Source organism: Triturus cristatus, chromosome 12 (assembly GCF_964204655.1).
Source record: "Triturus cristatus chromosome 12, aTriCri1.1, whole genome shotgun sequence".
Taxonomy (NCBI): domain Eukaryota; kingdom Metazoa; phylum Chordata; class Amphibia; order Caudata; family Salamandridae; genus Triturus; species Triturus cristatus.
In genome coordinates, this window is record NC_140595.1 from 81,535,455 (window position 1) to 81,555,447 (window position 19,993).

The window sequence follows — 19,993 nt, forward strand, 5'->3', positions numbered from 1 at the left end:
GTATGTCGATATTTTAGCAGGACCATTTTTTTGTATCCTCGATGTTCTGACCTACAACCATGAAGGCATTATGTAGTGTAAGTGCCCCTTTTTGACATGGTCACCCCCACTTTGCCTGGTATTTGATTTCGACTGGAAGTGCACTAGGTCGCTGATACCCAGCTCCCCGGTGCCAGATCTCTTTCCCAAAACTGTACAGTTGTTTCCCCGAATTGGCAATACCTTTAGCACTCTCTGTAAGTCCCTAGTAAATGGTACCCCTGGTACCTAAAGCCTGAGGTACTAAAGAAGGTCTCTAAGGGCTGCAGCCCAAATTGTGGCACACTACCAGACCCTTCACCAAACACATGCAAGACGGCCACTGCAGGCTGCGTGTTTTGGTGCAGACAAAAGTAAAAACACAACATGACATACATTCCTGTGTGCCTTGTCCCCTAACATTGCATGTAGTATTTGTAAAATACCCCTACAGCAGGCCTTACAGCCCTAAGGCAGGGTGCCTAATATAACATGCGTGCTAAAAGGCTCACCTTCTGGAAAGAGTTAATCATACAACATTTAAAAAATTTCCAGCCACAGACAGAAAACTAATAGATCTTCATCTGACGCTCTATAGGTATCAAACATTAAAGTTAAAGGGCAGCATGTAGTCGTTAACACTGGTAGTTGCACCGAGGCGGTAGCCGTGGCATAGCTTCAGAAGCCTGTTAAGGTTGTGAAAATAGTTGTGATTCCTTCATGGGTAGAGAATCTGGAACTGTTGTGACTGGACACGGAGTCCTCTTCAGGACAGATTTGGAAAGAGCCTGAGATTGTTTGCCATGGCCTAATTTACTTTGCACAAGATTCAGCCATTTGTCCTCTGCAGTAGGTCACGGAACCGATTCACGGGCATCTAGAGTGAGTGTCATGCTAAGTACACCTTCTGCCTCAGACAGCAGCTGAATGAGGTTAGCAGATGGCACCTTCTTTATAAAAGCTGGGCCTGTGGAGAGGTATTTGGGGGGACGCAGCACACAAGAGAGAAAGCTACAAAATACATGCCATGTCATGGAGTGCTGAAAGAAAAAAGTAGCTCCGTAAATGTGAAATGTGGGAGGATAAAAGTCTGGGACAAACATGAGGAAGCCACTGGAATTAGCTGATTTTTGCGGCTGAGGCGTTTTTTCTTCATAATTATGGATTTGCAGCATTTGCCATATAAACAATCATCTGCTGCGTAATCTGCAGATTTTAACAAAAACATTTGATTTTTGCTGAAACTGCTCAAAAGTAAAAAAAAAAAAAAGTATTAACACGTTTTGCCGCAAAGTAGAAAGCCCTTCACAAAGGTCGACTGGTCACCTTTCAGTTGCTTGTTGATGTGGTTTGGAGTTAAACTGGTATTAATGAGGTCAAACCTTTGCCCATACTCTTAACATGTGTAAAAATATCAAAATAATGAAGTAATACGATGAAAGAAGGTACCTACCGCATTATGCTGCATACTTGGCCTTTTCTTGCTGCATAATATAATTGTCAACTGTTATGCATAATTTGGTCCACCGTAATGCGTAATTCCAGTGGGTCTGAATATAGTCGGTGTAAAGAGTGCGCAGGCTGTGAGCCCACTGTAAATTCATAGTAGAAAGGATTGTCGCCATCGGCTCAACATCCAGTGATTCTGGGCAAAGCAATGACTCTATTCTCCCCTTGTGTAATGTAGCTGGTGCTGATATAAACCGCTCAAATACCTTCGGGTTGAGTTCGAGCTATATAAAACTAAAAAAAAAAGGTATTTCGCAACCAGTGCGCTGCTTGGTAGGTGAGTCCTAAAAATTGCCAAGAGGGCATTGGTAGAAGTGCTGCCTCCTTTTGGTAGCAAGTGGGAAGTCGGGACTACTTTCGAAGTCGCTCCCAAGGTTCTGATTCAGTCTATCACGACCAAGCATAACAACGTGTACACCAAAGCCTGAGGTGTGCCACAGGGCATTGTAAAGAGAATCTTTCTCTTTCCTGCCTCTTTTTCGCCCAAAATAATTTTTCTCGCTCAGAGGTGCACTCAACGTATTATCAGCCGTGGAAGCAATGGAAACCAGTGCACCAGAACCTACCTCCCTGGCATTGGTGACCCTGGCAGAGCTAGAAAGTGGCCAGTCACTAGCTTTGGTTCTACTGGCACCCCAATGCTGGTGTTAATGTCATACAGTATATATCAGCCTTAAGAAGTTATGATGATAGGTTTATTTTATACATTATATAATTTGAGTCAACTCGTGTTAATCCAGATATATCTGGATGAACCAGGTCTGAAGAGTCCAGTTTTGCAATGGCTTAAAAATGTATTTTAAATATGAGATGTCTCTTTCCAGCTGCTTCCTGATGTGCAAAAAACATTGCATGTCCTCAGCCAATGTGGTAAGTCAATGTCTTTCTTAACAGTTGAATCTATGGTTAGAACTGGAGGTGGCCTGCATAACGCACAAAGCTCTCCACGATTCTGGTCCTAAATACTTGATGAATAGAATCAAGTTTTCAGAAGGTAGAAGGGACTTGAGAAGTGCCAGATCCCCTCACACTGGTACCAACCAGATTCAAAGAAAGGAAAACACATGGCCGCACTTTCGCAGGATTGGCTCAAACAATTTGGAGCACCCTACCATCCTAAACAAGATCAATTACATCTCGCGGTATCTTCTTGAAAGAACCAAAAGCCTTTCTACTAGAAAAACATGTTTTAAGAGAATTATTTCAAAACTGTAACTCACTCTATTGTATATTATATCCTGTTGTTCTGGAACCTGCTCTACGAATACTATTTACAGTTTATCATACGTGGAAGGTGTTTTACTGTACAGCAGCTATCGTCCGCTCTCTCTTCGTACAGCGCTCTGATACCGTGATGGTCATGTTCATGCTTTATAAAATACTATAAATAAATAAATTGTATTTTTTTTAAATGCAAGAGCAAAAGTGGGAAGTCCTCCTGTGGCTCAACAAGTACTGATTGTTGTAGGGGGGCTTATTTTGAATTATGCTGGCCTGCGAGGCCTGGCTAGAAAAAAAATGGCCTCATCTATTTGATGGAGTTAAAAGATACCCGTGTCCCTACGCTGCAGTGTATGAGTGACATTTAATGGTCCATGGAATTAACATGTAGCTGGTAAGATTAGCATCCCCAGAAGAGGTGCTTCATCCTTCTGTGCCTGGACACCTTCAGGACTTCCTTAGATGACCCCCCTAGCCTCTCATCCATTTCCTGTAACCCACGGTTACAGGAGTACAATTCGAGGTTTTCTGTTCTCACCTCTTCCTGCTACAAAGGGGCCATTCAAGATGATGCCTTAAAACCGATCCGATTGATGCAGTGGGAGTGTTAACCAAAGAAGTGATCTAGGCTGACTTGAGGTATTCTGGAAATGTGGCTCGCTCCAGAGAGGCGCTCACCATATTCCACCTTGGGTCCAGTAGCTTTGCTTAGGCCAAGTTCATCATGGTTAACATGGCATCATTCACTTGCAGGGTTACAGGTTGTAAGTTTGTGTGTGCCTTCTTTCTTGGTCTTTATGCATTTTTACTGAATCTTTTCAGAAGAGTTTAGCGTTGTATTTGGGTTTTACTGTTTTAGCTGTTGCCACATTTTTGTAATTGACTGGACACATTTTTGTAATTGCTGTCCTTCTCGGGCAATGCCCCCAAAATCTGGAACTCCCTATCAGCAGATCTCAGAACCAACCCCTACTTCATTATATTTAAAAGAAAACTAAAGGATCTCCTCCTCGATCGGCACCTTAACCCTATAGACAGTAAATCCTAGCACATTTTATCAGCCTACAATCCAGTAACGCTCAACTCTGTTATTTACCTTTACTTACAGCTGTCTGTTTGTTTTATTGCCTGTGTAAATGTTGTAAACCGCTCTGATACCCACAGGTCTTGCCAGCGCTATATAAAACTCTCTAAATAAATAAATTAAAAAAATTATATGTTTTTTCATATTTAAAAGGGTAATAATTGTACTGCAAGTCTCCAATATGCCTCATCGAGCTGATACAACCCTTTCGTTTCTGGTAGCTATCCATCATCTTATATTGACCAAGATTTCACCTTAGGTATTTACATCGGTTTTATTTCTCTGAGGCATGAAATCCATGTTGTGGGTGTGCTGCTCTCGTGAATGGTGTGTGGAATCTGAGGAGACTGAAATATCCTTCAAACCATGGTTTAGGTTCTTTTGTTGGTCATTCCTTTAGGTTCAACATTAGGGCCTTATCCATACCTCTCGTCGTCTAACTGCTGTGCCTGGGTTCATTTTGTAGGTGATGGGAGGCCTCGACGGTGACATGTTCAACTACTACAAGATGCTGATGCTGCAGGGACTCATTGCTGCACGGAAGCACATGGACAAAGTGGTGCAGATCGTGGAGATAATGCAGCAAGGTACGGGAGCCCCAAGAGAGAGGGCTCAGAACTGCGTACCCCTCAACCTTGTCGCTGAATGTTGCAACTGACTGGGTGTTTGGAAGGTGTAAACTGGCGGCATGTTCCTTAAGACTGACTGATGCTTAAACCCGATAGACCCGGTCCCTCCAATGAACATGTAGATGAGACACAAACACACATTCAGACCGACAGTAAAAAAATGCCGCCTGACATAGTCTGTTCATTTATAGCTGACTAGTAAATGCCCATATCAGTCGCCTTCTTCCCTCTGTAAATCTCAGTTTTTTATGAATCTGTTTCTGGTGCCTCTCTGAAGATGAGGCTGTTGTGTAGTTGATACTTAAAAAATAAAAATAACTAACTCCCCACTCAATATATTGGTCCTCTTGTCTCATTTGGAAGACAAATTGTAAGCAAGAGTTATCAATCAAACACTGTTTCATACAGCACTCCTTAATGCGGGAAGCCTTGGTCATTTCTGTCACCACCTCTTAGCTGTGAGGGTTAAGCAGCAGATCACAACCCACCTGCCCAGGTTATAATGAAATGTACTAGATGTGAGTTTTAAGAGCAGAAGTACTCTATCTCTACTGGGCCACCCTCAAACCTCCTAAATCTTAACAGCTCCAAAACCCACCCCCCTTTAGAGTCTGATGTTTGCCGTCCTGCTTGTGAGCAAAGCTGACTACCCCCCCCCCCCCCTTTCTTGCTGTTGAACTGCACTACATGCCCATGGAATGTTTTTGTTTTTGTATGTTAACTTGATTTGAATTCACTATTCCTTGGTAGAAAATGACCTGTTGAGATGCAGAAGGTTTCTGTATACTTCCTTATTCACATAGCAGAAGTAATCGCTTCACAAGGCGGCGTTGTTTAAACTGAGAATCATTTACTCTGAGCACAGGACTTTCACACCCTGTCCCCATCATTGAACATACCCCTTAATCTTTGATGAAGGTGGGCTCTGAGTTCATAGTTTCTAATACAGTACAGTCACAGCTTAATGTACTACATCCTAGAAGATGCTGACCCACCCCCAAATGCCTTCTGTCCAATTCCTTGGAGCACACTTTTGTGATCCAGTGCAAAAGGTTGCAGGCATTAGTCCAGTCAAGTTAGTCAAAAGGCATGCAGTATTTTTAAAGAACCTGGCCTCATTAGGAGAACTCTAGGCACACTGCTTCTTAGGACTGTCGACTTTTAATCCTACTGTCGCTGCCACCTTTCTTACTCGGGCCCCAAGGAGGCGCCCTCGTTGCCCTGGATTTGCACACAGTTTGACTCCTGTCAGTTCCTCTACTCTTCCTGCTAAAATCCTTTGGCACGAGCTGAACATGCTTATGACACCGAGCCTACAAATAGTTCAATGACACTTCAACTCTCTCCATCTTTATTGGAATACAGCCTCCACATCTAGGCATTCCGCTTCTTTAGACAGGACCTAGTGCAGTTTTACTTTACTGTTCCTCTAATAAACTGGTTATGCCTAGTTAAGTGTTGGCGAGCAGAGGTCTCTTGTTAACAAAAATATTTTTTTCCTCCAGCTTAACAACAGATACAAAAAAATTATAATGTAACTGAGCGAATGTCAGTCTGTTCCACAGGTTGCCGCAGGTGTTCAAGAGCAGCCCAGCAGAGCCAGACCTTTACCTTAGCTCAGATCATCTGTGAGTGTCAGAAGCTAGCATAGACTATGACTCAGACAGATAAGTTTCTATTTTCCCATCCCTAATGTGAAGCAATTTGTTGCAAAAGCTGTTATATGAATCTTGAGGCTTCTTTGCTCTGTAATTTAATCCAATCAGTTAATTAGGAAAAACTATTACTCTCTCTTCTGACTGAAATTAGCAGGGAGGTGGTGCCTCAACCAGTATGGTGATGAAATATTTATTCGGTCAAAAAAAGAAACCATATTAAATCCGATTCTGTTCATGGTTCACTATTGTTGGACTAAGTCACTGATCTTACGAAATGCTTGAGAAGACTTGTTCATGAAAAGTTCTTTATCTCCCTCAAAATCAATGTTGTGGTTCTTGACTGAGAATGTACCATTGTCCTCAAGAGGCACCACCTCCAGTCAGTTATCCAATCCTAAAGTGTAGTAATGTAGAAATGTTTGGTCTGCTTCCCAGTTCTGTACTCTCCAATGGAAGATTTGCCCCAAACTTAATTGGTGGTTTCCACATATTACCTGCTTCACATAAAGTCTACAGTGCAACCTCCTCTACTGTTGGGGCATATCTTTCTGATAAAAAGATTTTTAAAAAAACAAAAAACACTACTGTCAAGTGATCATAACATTTATTGCATCTGGCTGCACATTACAAAATAACAGTACAACCATATAAAAACGTGTACATTAATACCTTACTTTACACATCAAAGTATACTTTCTCCACCTAGCAAATTTCTCTTTTTAAGAAGTAGCAGGAGCTGAGACCAGTGGCGGCTGACATTGCGTCATATCCCGCGTCTCTGCTCCTGCTCTCCTTGAAGCACAGCCATGCCCCTTGTCATTGTTTTTGAGCCTCCTGGTTCGACGCTTAACCAGGGAATGGGGGCCTGGGCATATTCTCCACGCAGGCTATAATGCAGCCTGCATGGAGAATGGGGAAAGTGCACGACTGGTTTGGGCGGCCAGAGAGGGCTGACCAAACAGTCATTGCTTGCCCACTTAGGAGTGGGCAAACCACTCCTCCCCTGCCCCTCTCTGAGAGCAGAGCAGCCCCGCCCACCTGTCCGCCCACAAAGTAGCACGAACATAAAATGATAATAACTGAAAGTTATTATCATTTTATGTTTGTACTTCTCGCACTGTTTGAAAGCAGTGGGACGACGCTCCTCCGCCGTAGCGGAGGGGCCGCTACTGACTGAAACGAAGTAAACGCTTTGCAAATTTACACTGCACTCTTGCAAGCTAAATTTCAAAGACTGTTTACCTGTACATTAGATTGAGTATAAAAGTAAGTTGAGTGCAAATAAGCCAACATGGGAAGCAGGAGAGCATCTCTATTTTCTTTTTCAATTATGTAGCTCTCACTCCCATAAAACATGTTCAGTATTTTCTGTGGCTGTATTTTACACTTAAAAAATAAATCTCCCTATGGCTTGCCTCCTTTGAGACCTCCCATCCTCTCGGACGTCTATTATGATGTAAATGTTTTAAAACAAACATGGAGTGAGCATCAGCTCTACCTAGAGAAGTACTCATGCTATTCGCTGTTTGGTGTATCATTCCACCGCCTAAGGAATACTTGCATTGTAGTGCAAAAGGGACTTTTTATGTCTGAAACGTACACTGAAGAATCACACTTTAAATTCTTGGTCTTACATGTGCATTGCATACAGAGTATTTGCTTTCTCTTTTGTTTTTCTTCAAGTGATGAAAGGCTTTTTCTTAAGGATGTAATCATGACTGAACATCGAAGTCTAACCTATTGGCTTTGCTAGCGCATGTGTAATGACTGTGCCCATATGGGTGCACGCAAGTCGAATAAGGATCATTCTGTCCAGTGGTACCATGACTAAAGGTGTAAGGCTACTAGCCCTTCATATTAAGAATTATATATGGATAACGGTGAATATGTGGGATGTTTTTCAACAAGGAGATTGGAGTGTCACGGGGTAGAAAACATCCCTGTTCACTTTTTACTCATATATAATTTTGTTATGTATGGCCTCCAAATCGTCTTCACTTTCTTTCAGACTCTACACAGGAGTAGATGTGTAAGGTGTGAGCCAAACCTGAATTGCACCTCTTTCCAGTCCCTAATGTAAAAATAAAAAAAGTCCTCTTTCCACCCAACCCCACATCCTCTGTGCCTTCTCCCCACCCCTTTCACAGCTGTGCTCTCTGCTGTCCATGGAAGCAGAGAGCCAGCGCTGCACTGACAGGCTCTCAGAGAGCTCTGTTAGAGCAGCTTGGAATTCCTTTCTGACGTGGCAACATGAGAAACCACTTTTGTTCCCCACTGTTATGTTATAGTAGTGAATAACCAGATAAAGAATCTCTCTTGGTGAGAGCTCTACATAACATAGAATTATAGACATATAACGGGGGGTGTTTTCCACCAAAGGGTTATGAGTTGCATCAAAGGGACAACAAGAGCAAAACTCTAGTAGTGTATAGAAGAGTGCCAGTTTCTAAATAGGAAACCTCACGTATTGATCTGATCCCAGACTTTCTACAAATTCATGGTGCCAACACAAGACTACAAATGAGGCCTCGGCAAGAGCGTGTGTATAGAGTCCCTGGAGTCAGTGCTAACGGTAAGGACGAATCAGTGCGGTCAATGATGGCTATGCAATCTTTCCCACTCTGGTTAAAAGTGAAAGCCTGGTGAAAGCAGTGCAGTTCTTTCAACGACCATGGGCCACACCATAGTGACAGGTCACTTGCCCCTCGTTGCTAGGGAGCATGTTTTGAAAGTGGCCACATATCACATAAAGATACTAGACCTGACAGCAAAAATGCAACAAATAAATGTTTCTACTGTCATCAAAGCCTTGCTTAATTTATGCAAGTGCTTGCAGATTGTGGGCAGCAGCATTTTATTTCAAGAACTTATTTTTCATCAGCGGACTTTAACCTAGAGCAAGACAGCGAAATGTAGAAAAGGGAGATCTAACAAAACAAAAAGGAGATAAGAAAACAGAAGAAAGCAGGAATCGAAATGAATCTGCATGCATGAGATAAAAAGACAGGAAGTGTAAGGTCAGACGAAAACAGAGGTATGAAGTTGCATCAAGACTAGAAGTCTTTGTAATCAGCACTTTGGAATTCAACAGCTTTTAGCGGTGGGGCCCTTTCACTTAAAAAAAAAAAATAATAAATAACAATTGCAATGAGAAGATGTTGAGAGGAATGTTGAAAGGATATTCATGTTTACGTGTCAAGTCCGGCCTTAGTGTTCAATCTGATAGTGTTATGTTTTATTGTGCTCATTCTTTCTGATAGACTTCCAACTACAGATTCCTCACCTTGTGAATTTCCCTAGGAGCCAGACTTGATCCAGATCGCTTTAAAGCAATTCCTCTGGGCATCGGAAGGTGGTGTCGTGTGGCTCGCATCGGATCCATCCACTCCAGATATGACACATGGGCCCATATATATATATGCCACCTCTGCGCGCTGTTGGTCGCATGAGCCATTGAAATCAGATGGTGCAGTGTGCAAATGTTTTGGATTGGCATTCTATTAATAGACTGTTACAGCCCATTCCACAGAACAGGGAGGGTCAGTGAAGAATCTGCAGTTAGATAGTATCTACCAGAAAAGGTGTTACCGAAGGTAGGTAACTTGTTCTTCTGATGGAGCCATGGAACCTTCTTAGTGCATAATCCTAACCTTGTGATTGATACCAAAGCAGTGCACCTCACCTGTTGGTGGGTCTGTGGAATGGTTCTGACCAGGAAATCCTGCAGGACAAATCAGGCAAAGTACTCCAATCTCAATTCAGGCAGTAATACTTGGTGAACATGTGGAGGGACACCCGTGAAGCAGCCTGACAAATGTCTGTGACTGGCCCACCATTCGTCAAGTCCATGGTAGCCACCTTTGCTGTGGTGGAATGAGCACATAAGCCTTCTGGAAGCTGCTTTTTGGCTAGCCCGTAGCATAGGCCTTTACCTACTCAGCACTCTAGGCCCCACAGACCCTTACCTCCGCTATCTGAAGAGGACATTTTTGCCCTCCTTTTCTCCTACACTGAGGACGGTCTCCTCCTCCAACTCTACTCTTAACATCACCTCCATCATTGCGGAGCCTGACAGGGAACCAAGTCTTAAGTACAGAACGGTGAACAAAGAAAACCTACTTCACATAACCACCTCTTCAAGAAGTGGTCACTTCCAATTTGCACGTCAAATCAATGCTACTCAATTGTAGATCAGCTGTGAAACATGCAGCTGATATTTCAGAACTTATCATTGCACACAACTTGGACCTTCTGATCATCACTGAAACCTGGCTCAATGGTACCTCTTCCCCCTATTCTTGACATCTTAATCCCCCCTGACTACTCCATTCTCAGAAGTGACCGTCTGGGTAAAACAGGTGGGGGCATTGCTTGTATTCATCGCTCCAACCTCACAGTAAAACAATCTCTATGTGCTGTCTTATCCTCCTGTGAACAGCTAGTCACTGAAATCTGGAATAAAGGAAAGAAGATCTGTGTGCTGCACTCCATCACCCTCCTGGTGACAATCTGGTCTTCATAGAGCAAATAATGGAAGTCATTGTCATTCGCTCAAGCTCTGATCAAATCTGTGACACATTCCTTGGAGACTTTAACCTTCATTGGAATGACACAAATGATCCTATTGTATGTTCCTCTCTAACCTTAACTTCTAACAGCTTTGTAAAGGTCCTACACACAATAAGGGCGCCACTCTCAACCTCATCATTGCCAAAGACAACATCATACAAATAGGAGACATCTTACCCTGCGACTGGTCTGATAATTTTCAAATTCCCTTCCTCATCCTAGATAAGGGCTTGGGTAGACAGGGTCAACCCCTTAAAGAGAAACAATTGACTCACAATAGGAGACCTCAATGTCAATATGCTAACTTCAATCACCAAAAATAGGCTACAGCCCCCCCTCCCTAATATGACCAACCTTGACGATCTCTAGGATCATTACATTAACACGTTGTCTAACATTCCTGATTCTATTGCACCGAAGCCTCTCAAAAGGATCCCCATCAAACTTTCCAAACTGCGATTTAATGGTTCCCTAAATGATGAACGGCGCAACCTCAGACTATCTGAGAGACTCTGGAGAAACTCCTACTCCACCACAAATCTCATTCAGCTTAGAAAAGTGAGAAGCTCCTACAACAAACATATTCGCCTGGCTTTAACAGACCACTTCAGAACTCAATTAGATGGAGCCAAAAATAGGCCCAAAAAACTCTTTGAAATCCTTAAGGAACAATCTAACCAGTCTTCCTATAAGAGCTCTACTCCGAAACCACTGCTCCCTAGTGGTGAGGATTTCACAGCTCACTTCGTGGAAAAACAAGGAAAATAGAGTTGGAGCTACTACAAGTCATCCCAAATCTGTCAGCTAAGAAACTTCCAGCAGGATCAGAGGAGTTGGCAGAATCCTCGATAGTATCCTCGCCTTTGGGTTGCACGCTCAAAAACAATGCCTGGTGGAACTCTTTTCTCCTCCCAGATCACACGGAGCTCCTTCACAACATGGCACCCCTTACACCCTCCAACCATTTTGGTGATTCTTTACCCGCTAAGCTATATAAAGATTTAAACTCAGCCATTCTCCCTCTTTGGTCCAGGATCATTCATGAATCCCTCTTACAGGAAAAGATTCCAGACTGCCTTAAGGTTGGGCAAGTTACTCCCATTCCTAAGAAGCCCAATGCGGACCTATTAGACCCAAACAACTTCCGACTTATAGCCAGCATTGCTAGAAATTGCTAGAAAGATGCGTCAATTCGCAACTCTGCAATGACATTGAGAAATATTAACTCATTGACCCCCATCAGCCAGGCTTCAGACCAGGGCACAGTACTGAAACAGCACTAACGCACATTGTTGATGATTCCTTGAGAGCCCTTGACCAAAATGTCCCGTGTCTCCTGATCCTTCTGGACCTGTCCTCAGCCTTTTATACCATCAAACATGGAAACCTAATTGATCTTCTTCAACACAGGATGGGTCTCTCGGACCCGGTCCTAAATTGGTTTGCCTCCTTCCTGCATAACCTCACACAAAAGATCAAAGTTAAACACTCCCTTGCTTCCAGTACCCCTGTCATGATTGGAGTCCCCCAAGGATCAGCACTCTCGCCCACCCTCCTCAACCTTTTTATAAAACCACTTGCTGTCATTCTGAAACGAGCAAACATTCAGTACCACATGTATGCTGATGACACAACTGTACCTGAAGATCTCCTCTCAAGAGGACATAAAAACATTAAATGCTGCATTTGCACAAACCCAACAATGGTTAGCTCAGAACCAACTCCAACTAAATACTCTCGAAACTGAATTTCTTTTGATCTCCCCACCCAATCACTCGGTTCCTGTCCTTGACTGGATTAAACATCTCACTGCCCTAAACTGTAACTCTCATGTTGTAGACTGTCAAATCCTTGGGTATCACCCTGGATAAACACTTAAAAATGCAAGCGCACATCATTGCTACTACTAGGGGAGCCAATTTCCAACTTAACACACTTAAGAAAATCAAACCTTTCCTCCCCCCGAAGACCTCAGGCCAGTGGTTCAATCACTGATTATCTCTAGATTGGAATATAGGCTGGTGACCCTTGCTGGACTTCCAAAAGCTAGCTTGGACCCACTCAGAGCTACCCTGAACGCATTGGCAAGATTCATAACAGGCTCCAGAAAGTTTGATCACATTTCCCCGGACCTTCTGCAACTAAATTGGCTATCTATTGAAGCCAGAATCAGACTCTATAGCTTGCCTGACTCATAAAGTCATACACTATAACATCCCGTACTACCTGGCAAATAAGCTTGAACTATCGGGCTCCAGCCGGAACCTTAGAAGTACGTCCACCCTTCTCTTGAAACCTCCAAGATTCAAAAAGAAAAGATCTTACACCCATGCTTTCACTGGACTTGCTCCGAGAATTTGGAACCATCCGAGATCCGATCCAATCCTTCCACGACATCCTTTAAAAAAAGAAAAAAAACTGGTCAAATGACTACTCCTGAATGAACGTTAACACCATCATCCTGTGATCATGCTCTTGCTTCTATTAATACCCAATTTCGATGTACTACACTGATGTGTATTATTGTATGCTTTTACGTTATTTTGATCTAGTCCTCTGTGGCTCCTTAATTGCATTATCTTGTGATCTCGCTCTTACTTTAGTTATAATTTCCTTGATTCATATTGCACTTCTCTGGTGCGTGTTATTTTATCATGTTTTGCTCTTCGTGTTCTAGGGCACCGATTATATCCCAACTCGTAACCTGAACTTTTCCTTATGTTGTAACTTCACCTGCTTTCACATTACATTTGTACCCTTGTTTGAGCCAACTCTGTACAGTGCTCTGATAACCCTATGGGTCTTGTTCGCGATTTATTAAACTATTCAAATAAATAAAATAAATATCTTGATGCATACAACATGCCATCTGGAGATGGTCCTCTTTCACTGCTTTTCTTTTCTTAGCACCAGAGAAACTGACACAAAGTTGGTCATCTGGTACGGTTAACGTAGAAGCTGAGAGCCTAGACAGGCACCTGGGAAAATTAAGCACTGTCTTAATGTACTATGCAGGTTTGGTACAGACAGAATGTACTATCTAAACAAAGTTCTTCTCAAATGAGGCTCATGACCTAATGGCATTAACTCATTGCTAGGAGTGTGGCCATCACAATGTAGAAAATAGACAGATGTGCTAAACAAATGTTCTGTACTACATTTTTTATCGTCTGGTAAAAATCTCAAATCTGTTCACAACAGCTAGATACTTGAAGTGCCAAGACAAAAGGTCCAACCATGCAGCGATTGGAACTTGGAGTAGGTATTTTGGGGCCAGGTGCGCTTTTGGCTATCTGGTCAAAGACATTTAAAATACATTTCTTTACACCATTTCATTGATACGAATGATCTCAAAGCGATAGGGATTTTTGAAGCAAGCCAGGACAACTATTATCTTAATCGTCCGGGAGTGGGCTTGCCTGTAGTGGTTCACAGATATGATTCATTGAACGAAGCGCCCACCCAGCGTTTTACCTGGTAGACTAGATGCGGAGGCTGATCATGCACTAAAGCTTAGAATCATTGAACTTGGCAGCCACGTTCCTAACTTTCTCCAGTACAGATGATTAAACGTACTAGTACATTGAGCTAACATTCTGAACAACAGCAAGAGGCCTTCCACTAGATCTTACTTGTTTGAGCAGAAGAGACTCTGCATTTGGTGTCGAGTCCATCGACTCTGATGTGTGATGAAGATTTCTGTACTACTTGGTGACCGCCTGCACTTGGAGGGAGAGGGTTACAGTGCTTTTCCATACGTTTGACATGGAGGCCTGTTACTGTGATCAAATCTTACTGGCCCTGCCTTTCAACTGAAGCATACAATTCATTTGCAATATCTCACTGGAAAAAACGTTCCCTCATGGCCATCATCATAACACTCTTGTTTGTGAGCCCTGTTGACATAATTGAGACACAGAAATAGACATCTGAACTATATCCTTAAATATGAGCGCACACAGTCACTGTTTAATGCCCGGTTTCTTTTCGTCAAATAGCGCACCTTCTTACTTGCTAGAACATTGTGCTAATGTTGCTACTGTTTTTCCTTTTAAGAAACTCTTAGCTGCTAGCACAGCACAGCTTTTCATCACTTCTGAAAGGGAAGGTGTGTTTTCTAATATCATCAGAGCATTGCTGCTCAATTTTCATGTCTGTCCTCTCAACCCAACTGGGATGCATTTACTCACTCTGAAAGACTAACACATGGTTTGGATATAACCAGTGTCCTCCTTTGCCAACGTTCAAGGAAATCAGTTGACACTGTTGGATCAAACACATAGCCTTAATAATTAGTAGAAAGTAACCAACTAAAGAGACCACTCCCTTTTTCCGGATGAAGATGCATTAGGAATGGATGATTGAATGAATTTAATTGACCAGGATCACAAAGCCCCTTCTAGCTCAGCACCATTCCTCTTCATATGTGAAGTGCCGGGAGAGGTCCCATAGCCTTGACATCATCCCACTGAGGTGCACATGTCAGCAGAGCATGCCAGAAGTCTGGCTGGTTACTGCCACCCTCCTTACACAAGATTCACCTCTTCTACCACTCCCCCAGGATCTGTGCATTTGCCCCGTGGGGTAACCTCTATTCATGTCTGTCTCTTTCCTGTCTTACATCTCTCTTGCCCTCTCCTTACTATCTGATCTACTTTCTCCACCGTTCTCATGATCTCTCCTCTGGCTGGCTGTTCCTCTTCCGTCTCTCTCTTCAATATGTTTGTTTCTTTTCCCCTGGTTTCTCTTCTATCTTTCTTCTTGGTTATTTCTCTTTTCTAAACCTCTCTTCTCACCTCTGTAACCTTTTGGTGGACAGGGAGTCTTCTCAGTCGCTTTAACTGCTTCACTTGATGGCTTTGTCACCCCCTTATCCTACTACGTTTCCTTTTTAACCATTTGTTTCTGTTTTATGCACAGCTTCACTTGTGACCTCGCTCTCCTAAATCTCTGCTTCTCCATTTTACCTGTCTCTATTCTCACTCTGTTCTCCCTTTTTGAGGTCTCTCCTTCCGACAGCATATGTGCTGTACGGAGGGAGGGGTATTGTTTGCAATAAAGGGCTTTCAGCCTACCCATTGCTTACCATTCGTTGGCATCATTGTCACTCTTCTTTTCTGCCTCCTATTTGGCCAGCGTGTGCAATGCGTCACTTCCTTTTCTGTCTGTGGTGCACAGATCAAGCAGAGATTGATTCATTTTAATTAGTGCCCATCCACTGCTCGCGCTGATATTAAGGTACTGTGTTCTTCTTGTTGTTGTTGCATTTTTATCATGTGAAATCGACCCGACTCAAAGGTATTAGATCACTTTACATGGGCACTAGTTACAATACACAAGATCACGTTCATTTTTTAGGCACTGGAGATTAAGTGATTTGCCCAGAATCACAGCGTGTTGTGGCGATGCCTAGACTCAGACTTGGTTCTTCAGGTCCAAAGTCAGCAGCTCTGGCCATAGCACCACATGCCTTTTCCCCCCTTCCACCCACTCCTTCTCCATTTTGCTTTTTTGGACTGCTTGCATCACTCAGTGCCATTTCACTTCAGTCATTGTCACTCCACTCAGTTGTAACTGTATTTATATAGTACTTACTACTCCGACGAGGTGCTGAAGTCCTTTGAGGCTTTCCATTCTGTACCACTCCACGCCACTCAATGCCACTTCACTCCACATCACACAGTGCCACTCCATGCCACATAGCACTACTCCACACAGTGCACACAATTCCACTCTACACAATGTCACTCCACACCACACAATATCACTCTACTACACACAGTCCCTCTACTCCGTGCCTCACAATCCCACTTTATTCCACGCCTTATAATGCCACTCCACGCCACACAATTCCATTCTTCTCCATACATTGCCAGTCTTCTCCACACAATGCCACTTCCTTCTACCAAAGTCAATAGATGTCACATATGCAAGACCTATTGATCTTGCCAAATCTTGTCTCTACATCTCCCACACCCTTTCTTTCGTATTGTGCGAAGTGTAACTCTTAAAATCCTCACTGCAGAATCTTTGTTTTTCCTGTAGCAGCATAAGGCTGCCAGGGCTAAGGTTACCAGCAAAGTGTGATTTGTGAGACTTGCGTCCTCACTGTTCCTGATGTTTGAACTGCTCTCAAATATGTGATATGAAATATATGCCAGAAACCATGCACCCTGATGTGTAAGTGGTAGTTTACAGCTGTTGCATCAAACCGTGCCATGGATTATGTTTATAAAGCCTGTTCATAGGCACCTCATTCACACTATGGTTCTACAGTGAATTGATTTTGGTTCACTAATAACGATTAATGGTGTATTTCCCCATAACATTTGCCTTATTGGTGGTCAGACAAGGAAAAGACCTGTTCTTTTTGCGTAGCATTTCAATCATTATTTTCCACTGGTCCTATTTTGCCATTGTACCTACTCTCCTCTTTGTAACACTGAGCGTTTTATGATGATACTGGTTGTGGAATTGAAGCTGTGTTCCTCCGGAGGACAGCCTCTCACTACTTCTTTTCATGGTCCTTTATCATACGTGGTTGTAGTAGTTGCTGAAAGTGTTTCTTACTGTTCTTTCTCTTAACCTTTCCCCGACAGGTTCCCAGTTGCCCTGCTTTCATGGCTCCAGCACCATTCGCAACCTGAAGGAGCGATTTCACATGAACATGACCGAAGAGCAGCTGCAGCTACTGGTGGAGCAACTTGTTGATGGTAGTATGCGGTCCATCACCACCAAGCTGTACGATGGCTTCCAGTACCTGACGAACGGCATCATGTGACCCCTCTCCTGTTCCACCGGGCTCCAGATCACAGGTGCTGGGTGATACCCTGGACACCGCCACCGGTAGAAGCAAGGTTTTGCTCCCAAGTGGAGAGACTGTGCCCCACCCGGCGTTGACGGGCATCGTCCCATTGACCTTTTACCAGTCTCTTTTTAGAAATGCAATTTGGAAAACAATGAATGTCCGCAAACTAAAGGATCATGTTGGAACTGTTGGTGTCCATGTTTAGGGCATGCCTGAGAAAGGGAAGGTCATGACCCTAATAGATCTGAGGAGCCTGAGAAAGACCACTGCCCTTTTTCTAACACAGTATTATGCCTGCAATCTTCCAGACACCTCTCACTTGTGTTTGGGACTTCTGAAAGCCTCATAGACGGCCTTGCCAATCATGCTTTCAAACATTTGCTGGTGTTTCCTGAAAGAAAGGCGCTGTGGGGCTGGTCCTGTACAGGACTTCCCCCCCCATCCAGCACCATCAGCATTACTACCCCTTCGCCTTTGCACATAATCAAGAAATAGTACTCGCTCCCTCCGGGCGGACCAGTTTGTCACACTCTGCACTGTATGAAGATGGAGCTTTCTGCCAGAGCCCATCTCTTCTGAAATAACCTAGATCCCATCTTTTGTTCCCTGAAATTCTTTTTGGATGTCCTGTCTTACTTGCATGTTCTTCAGTGGTCACAGCATCATGAAGATGATCGTCACAGGCCTCGGACTGGCTCTTTCCATCCTGAATGGCCTCACACCCCTTACCTTCAATTTCATGGCCTTGGTTGGAATGATTGAGATGCCTCTTATGCCATCCTTCCTCATCTGCTTATGTATGTCCAGGCTTTGCTCCAATAATTGTGCAAGTTGCATGGTCCTAGACTGGTAGAGTGAGGAAAGACTTGAACTCCCAGACAACAGTGTCTCATTACTTTTGTGTGTAACTTTTATGTGGTATTTTGTACAGTCTTAGCCATGACGTTTCATGCCTGTCTTTCTTACGGGGTTGCAATTATTTTTTAAGAGAACTATTTGTGTTTCCTTAAATCTTTCCTGTCAGACGTTTTTTTTTCAGCCTCCGATCCCCAATTTCTCCATAACCCTTACTTGTTTAGTAAGTTAGGGAGAGGACCCATACTTTACAGCACCAGATATTTGTCAGACATGTTGAACCCTTCTTAAAGATCTCTATCTGATATTTGGCAGATCGGGGAGGACGCTGGTGCCTTTTGAGAACACACCGAAGAATTACTGTGTGACCCACATGCAGAATAAGGTCGACAGTCCATGGTGGAACCCACCCGCACAGGGACCCAAAGAAATGAGCTAGGTTGCATCCCGCCAAAGGTGGCAGGATGCAAGCTGTAGGTTTGTGAGACACTTGTTGCACTACTGTCCACAAAGGGTGGAATTAGGGGAGGGTGGGGGGATCAAAGGGGATCATTACTTTTTAAAGAGAGCAATGAGCCACTGAATGCCGACGCTTTCCTGTTTCTTTGTATTAAAATAAGATGAATCTAGTGAGACCAGAAGGCTTTTTGACAAGTTTGTAATGTATGTGTCTAGTGCATTCACATACTCAGTGAGTTTGTAATGTATATGTCTAGTGCATGCACATACTCCATGGTTAACAACCAGTTGCTTTTAGGTGTGGGATGTAAACTTCTGTACAATGGCTACATATTGGGAAAATGCAGCAAAAACAGCACAGCCTTTGGCTCCTTTGGTGAAGAAGATGGTTTAAATAGTGGGAATTGGTGCGTGTTGTGGTGTGTATGGTGGGGTTGTGCTTTGGGGGTGTGTGCTTGTGTACACGTGCATTTACAAAAGACTGAAGTAGGATTTGAAGTAAACTGCTCAGAGACCCAGCTGCTTGCAGAAAGAAGTGAGTTGACGAACACCTTAGGGATTAATACCGTGTAAAGACTCTTATCCACTACTTACCTGTTCCGGCGACATTGGAACCAAATCCCAGTTCCTCAGCCGCTTCTGAGAACCATAGTGTCTATGGTTATGGAGGTGCCTAATCTTACCATAATCTTCTGTTTAGGAAATATGACCCTCCTAAAATTCAGTAACCCCTAAAATACATTTGGCTGAAAACACCTCTATTTCGAACTTTTGTTTTTAAACGAAACGCAAAAGGAATATGTAACCTCTAGATTAGGGTTTGTGTACAGGACTAAATGAATCTGCACCTTAAGGATTCCTGAAGCTGTCAGTCTTCCCTTCATACAGCGCAGGATCACTGAGATCGTTTTTTAAGGACATGCAGTTAAAGATTCACTACCTTTTTAGCATTTCCTCAGTGCATTTGGAAAATGGTAGACAAGAGGGTTGATAATGGATTCACACAATACCCATGACAGACCTAGGATTGCAGCTAAATAACTTTTCCTTCCCTGTCATGGGATATTCTTTGAATTCCAAAAAATGTAGAAATAGCTAAACAATGCTGAACCCCTGCGGATGGTTTCAAAGACCTAGGCCAAACAAAAAGAATTCCCAAGCAAATCAATTATTGTCTTGGGCC

At 43.2% G+C, this 19,993-nt stretch overlaps 1 protein-coding gene across 2 annotated transcripts in view; it reads left to right on the top strand.

The window, feature by feature from the left end:
* PI4KB (phosphatidylinositol 4-kinase beta) overlaps positions 1–18,986 on the top strand; it is a 180,449-nt gene extending 161,463 nt beyond the window's left edge. For both annotated transcript variants that reach the window (XM_085639212.1, XM_085639210.1), the window contains 2 exons: positions 4,299–4,419; positions 17,288–18,986. In XM_085639212.1, the coding sequence (XP_085495338.1) occupies positions 4,299–4,419; positions 17,288–17,469 (303 nt within the window). In that variant the 3' untranslated portion in view covers positions 17,470–18,986. The remainder of the gene's footprint in view (positions 1–4,298; positions 4,420–17,287) is intronic.
* Positions 18,987–19,993: the final 1,007 nt, after the last annotated feature.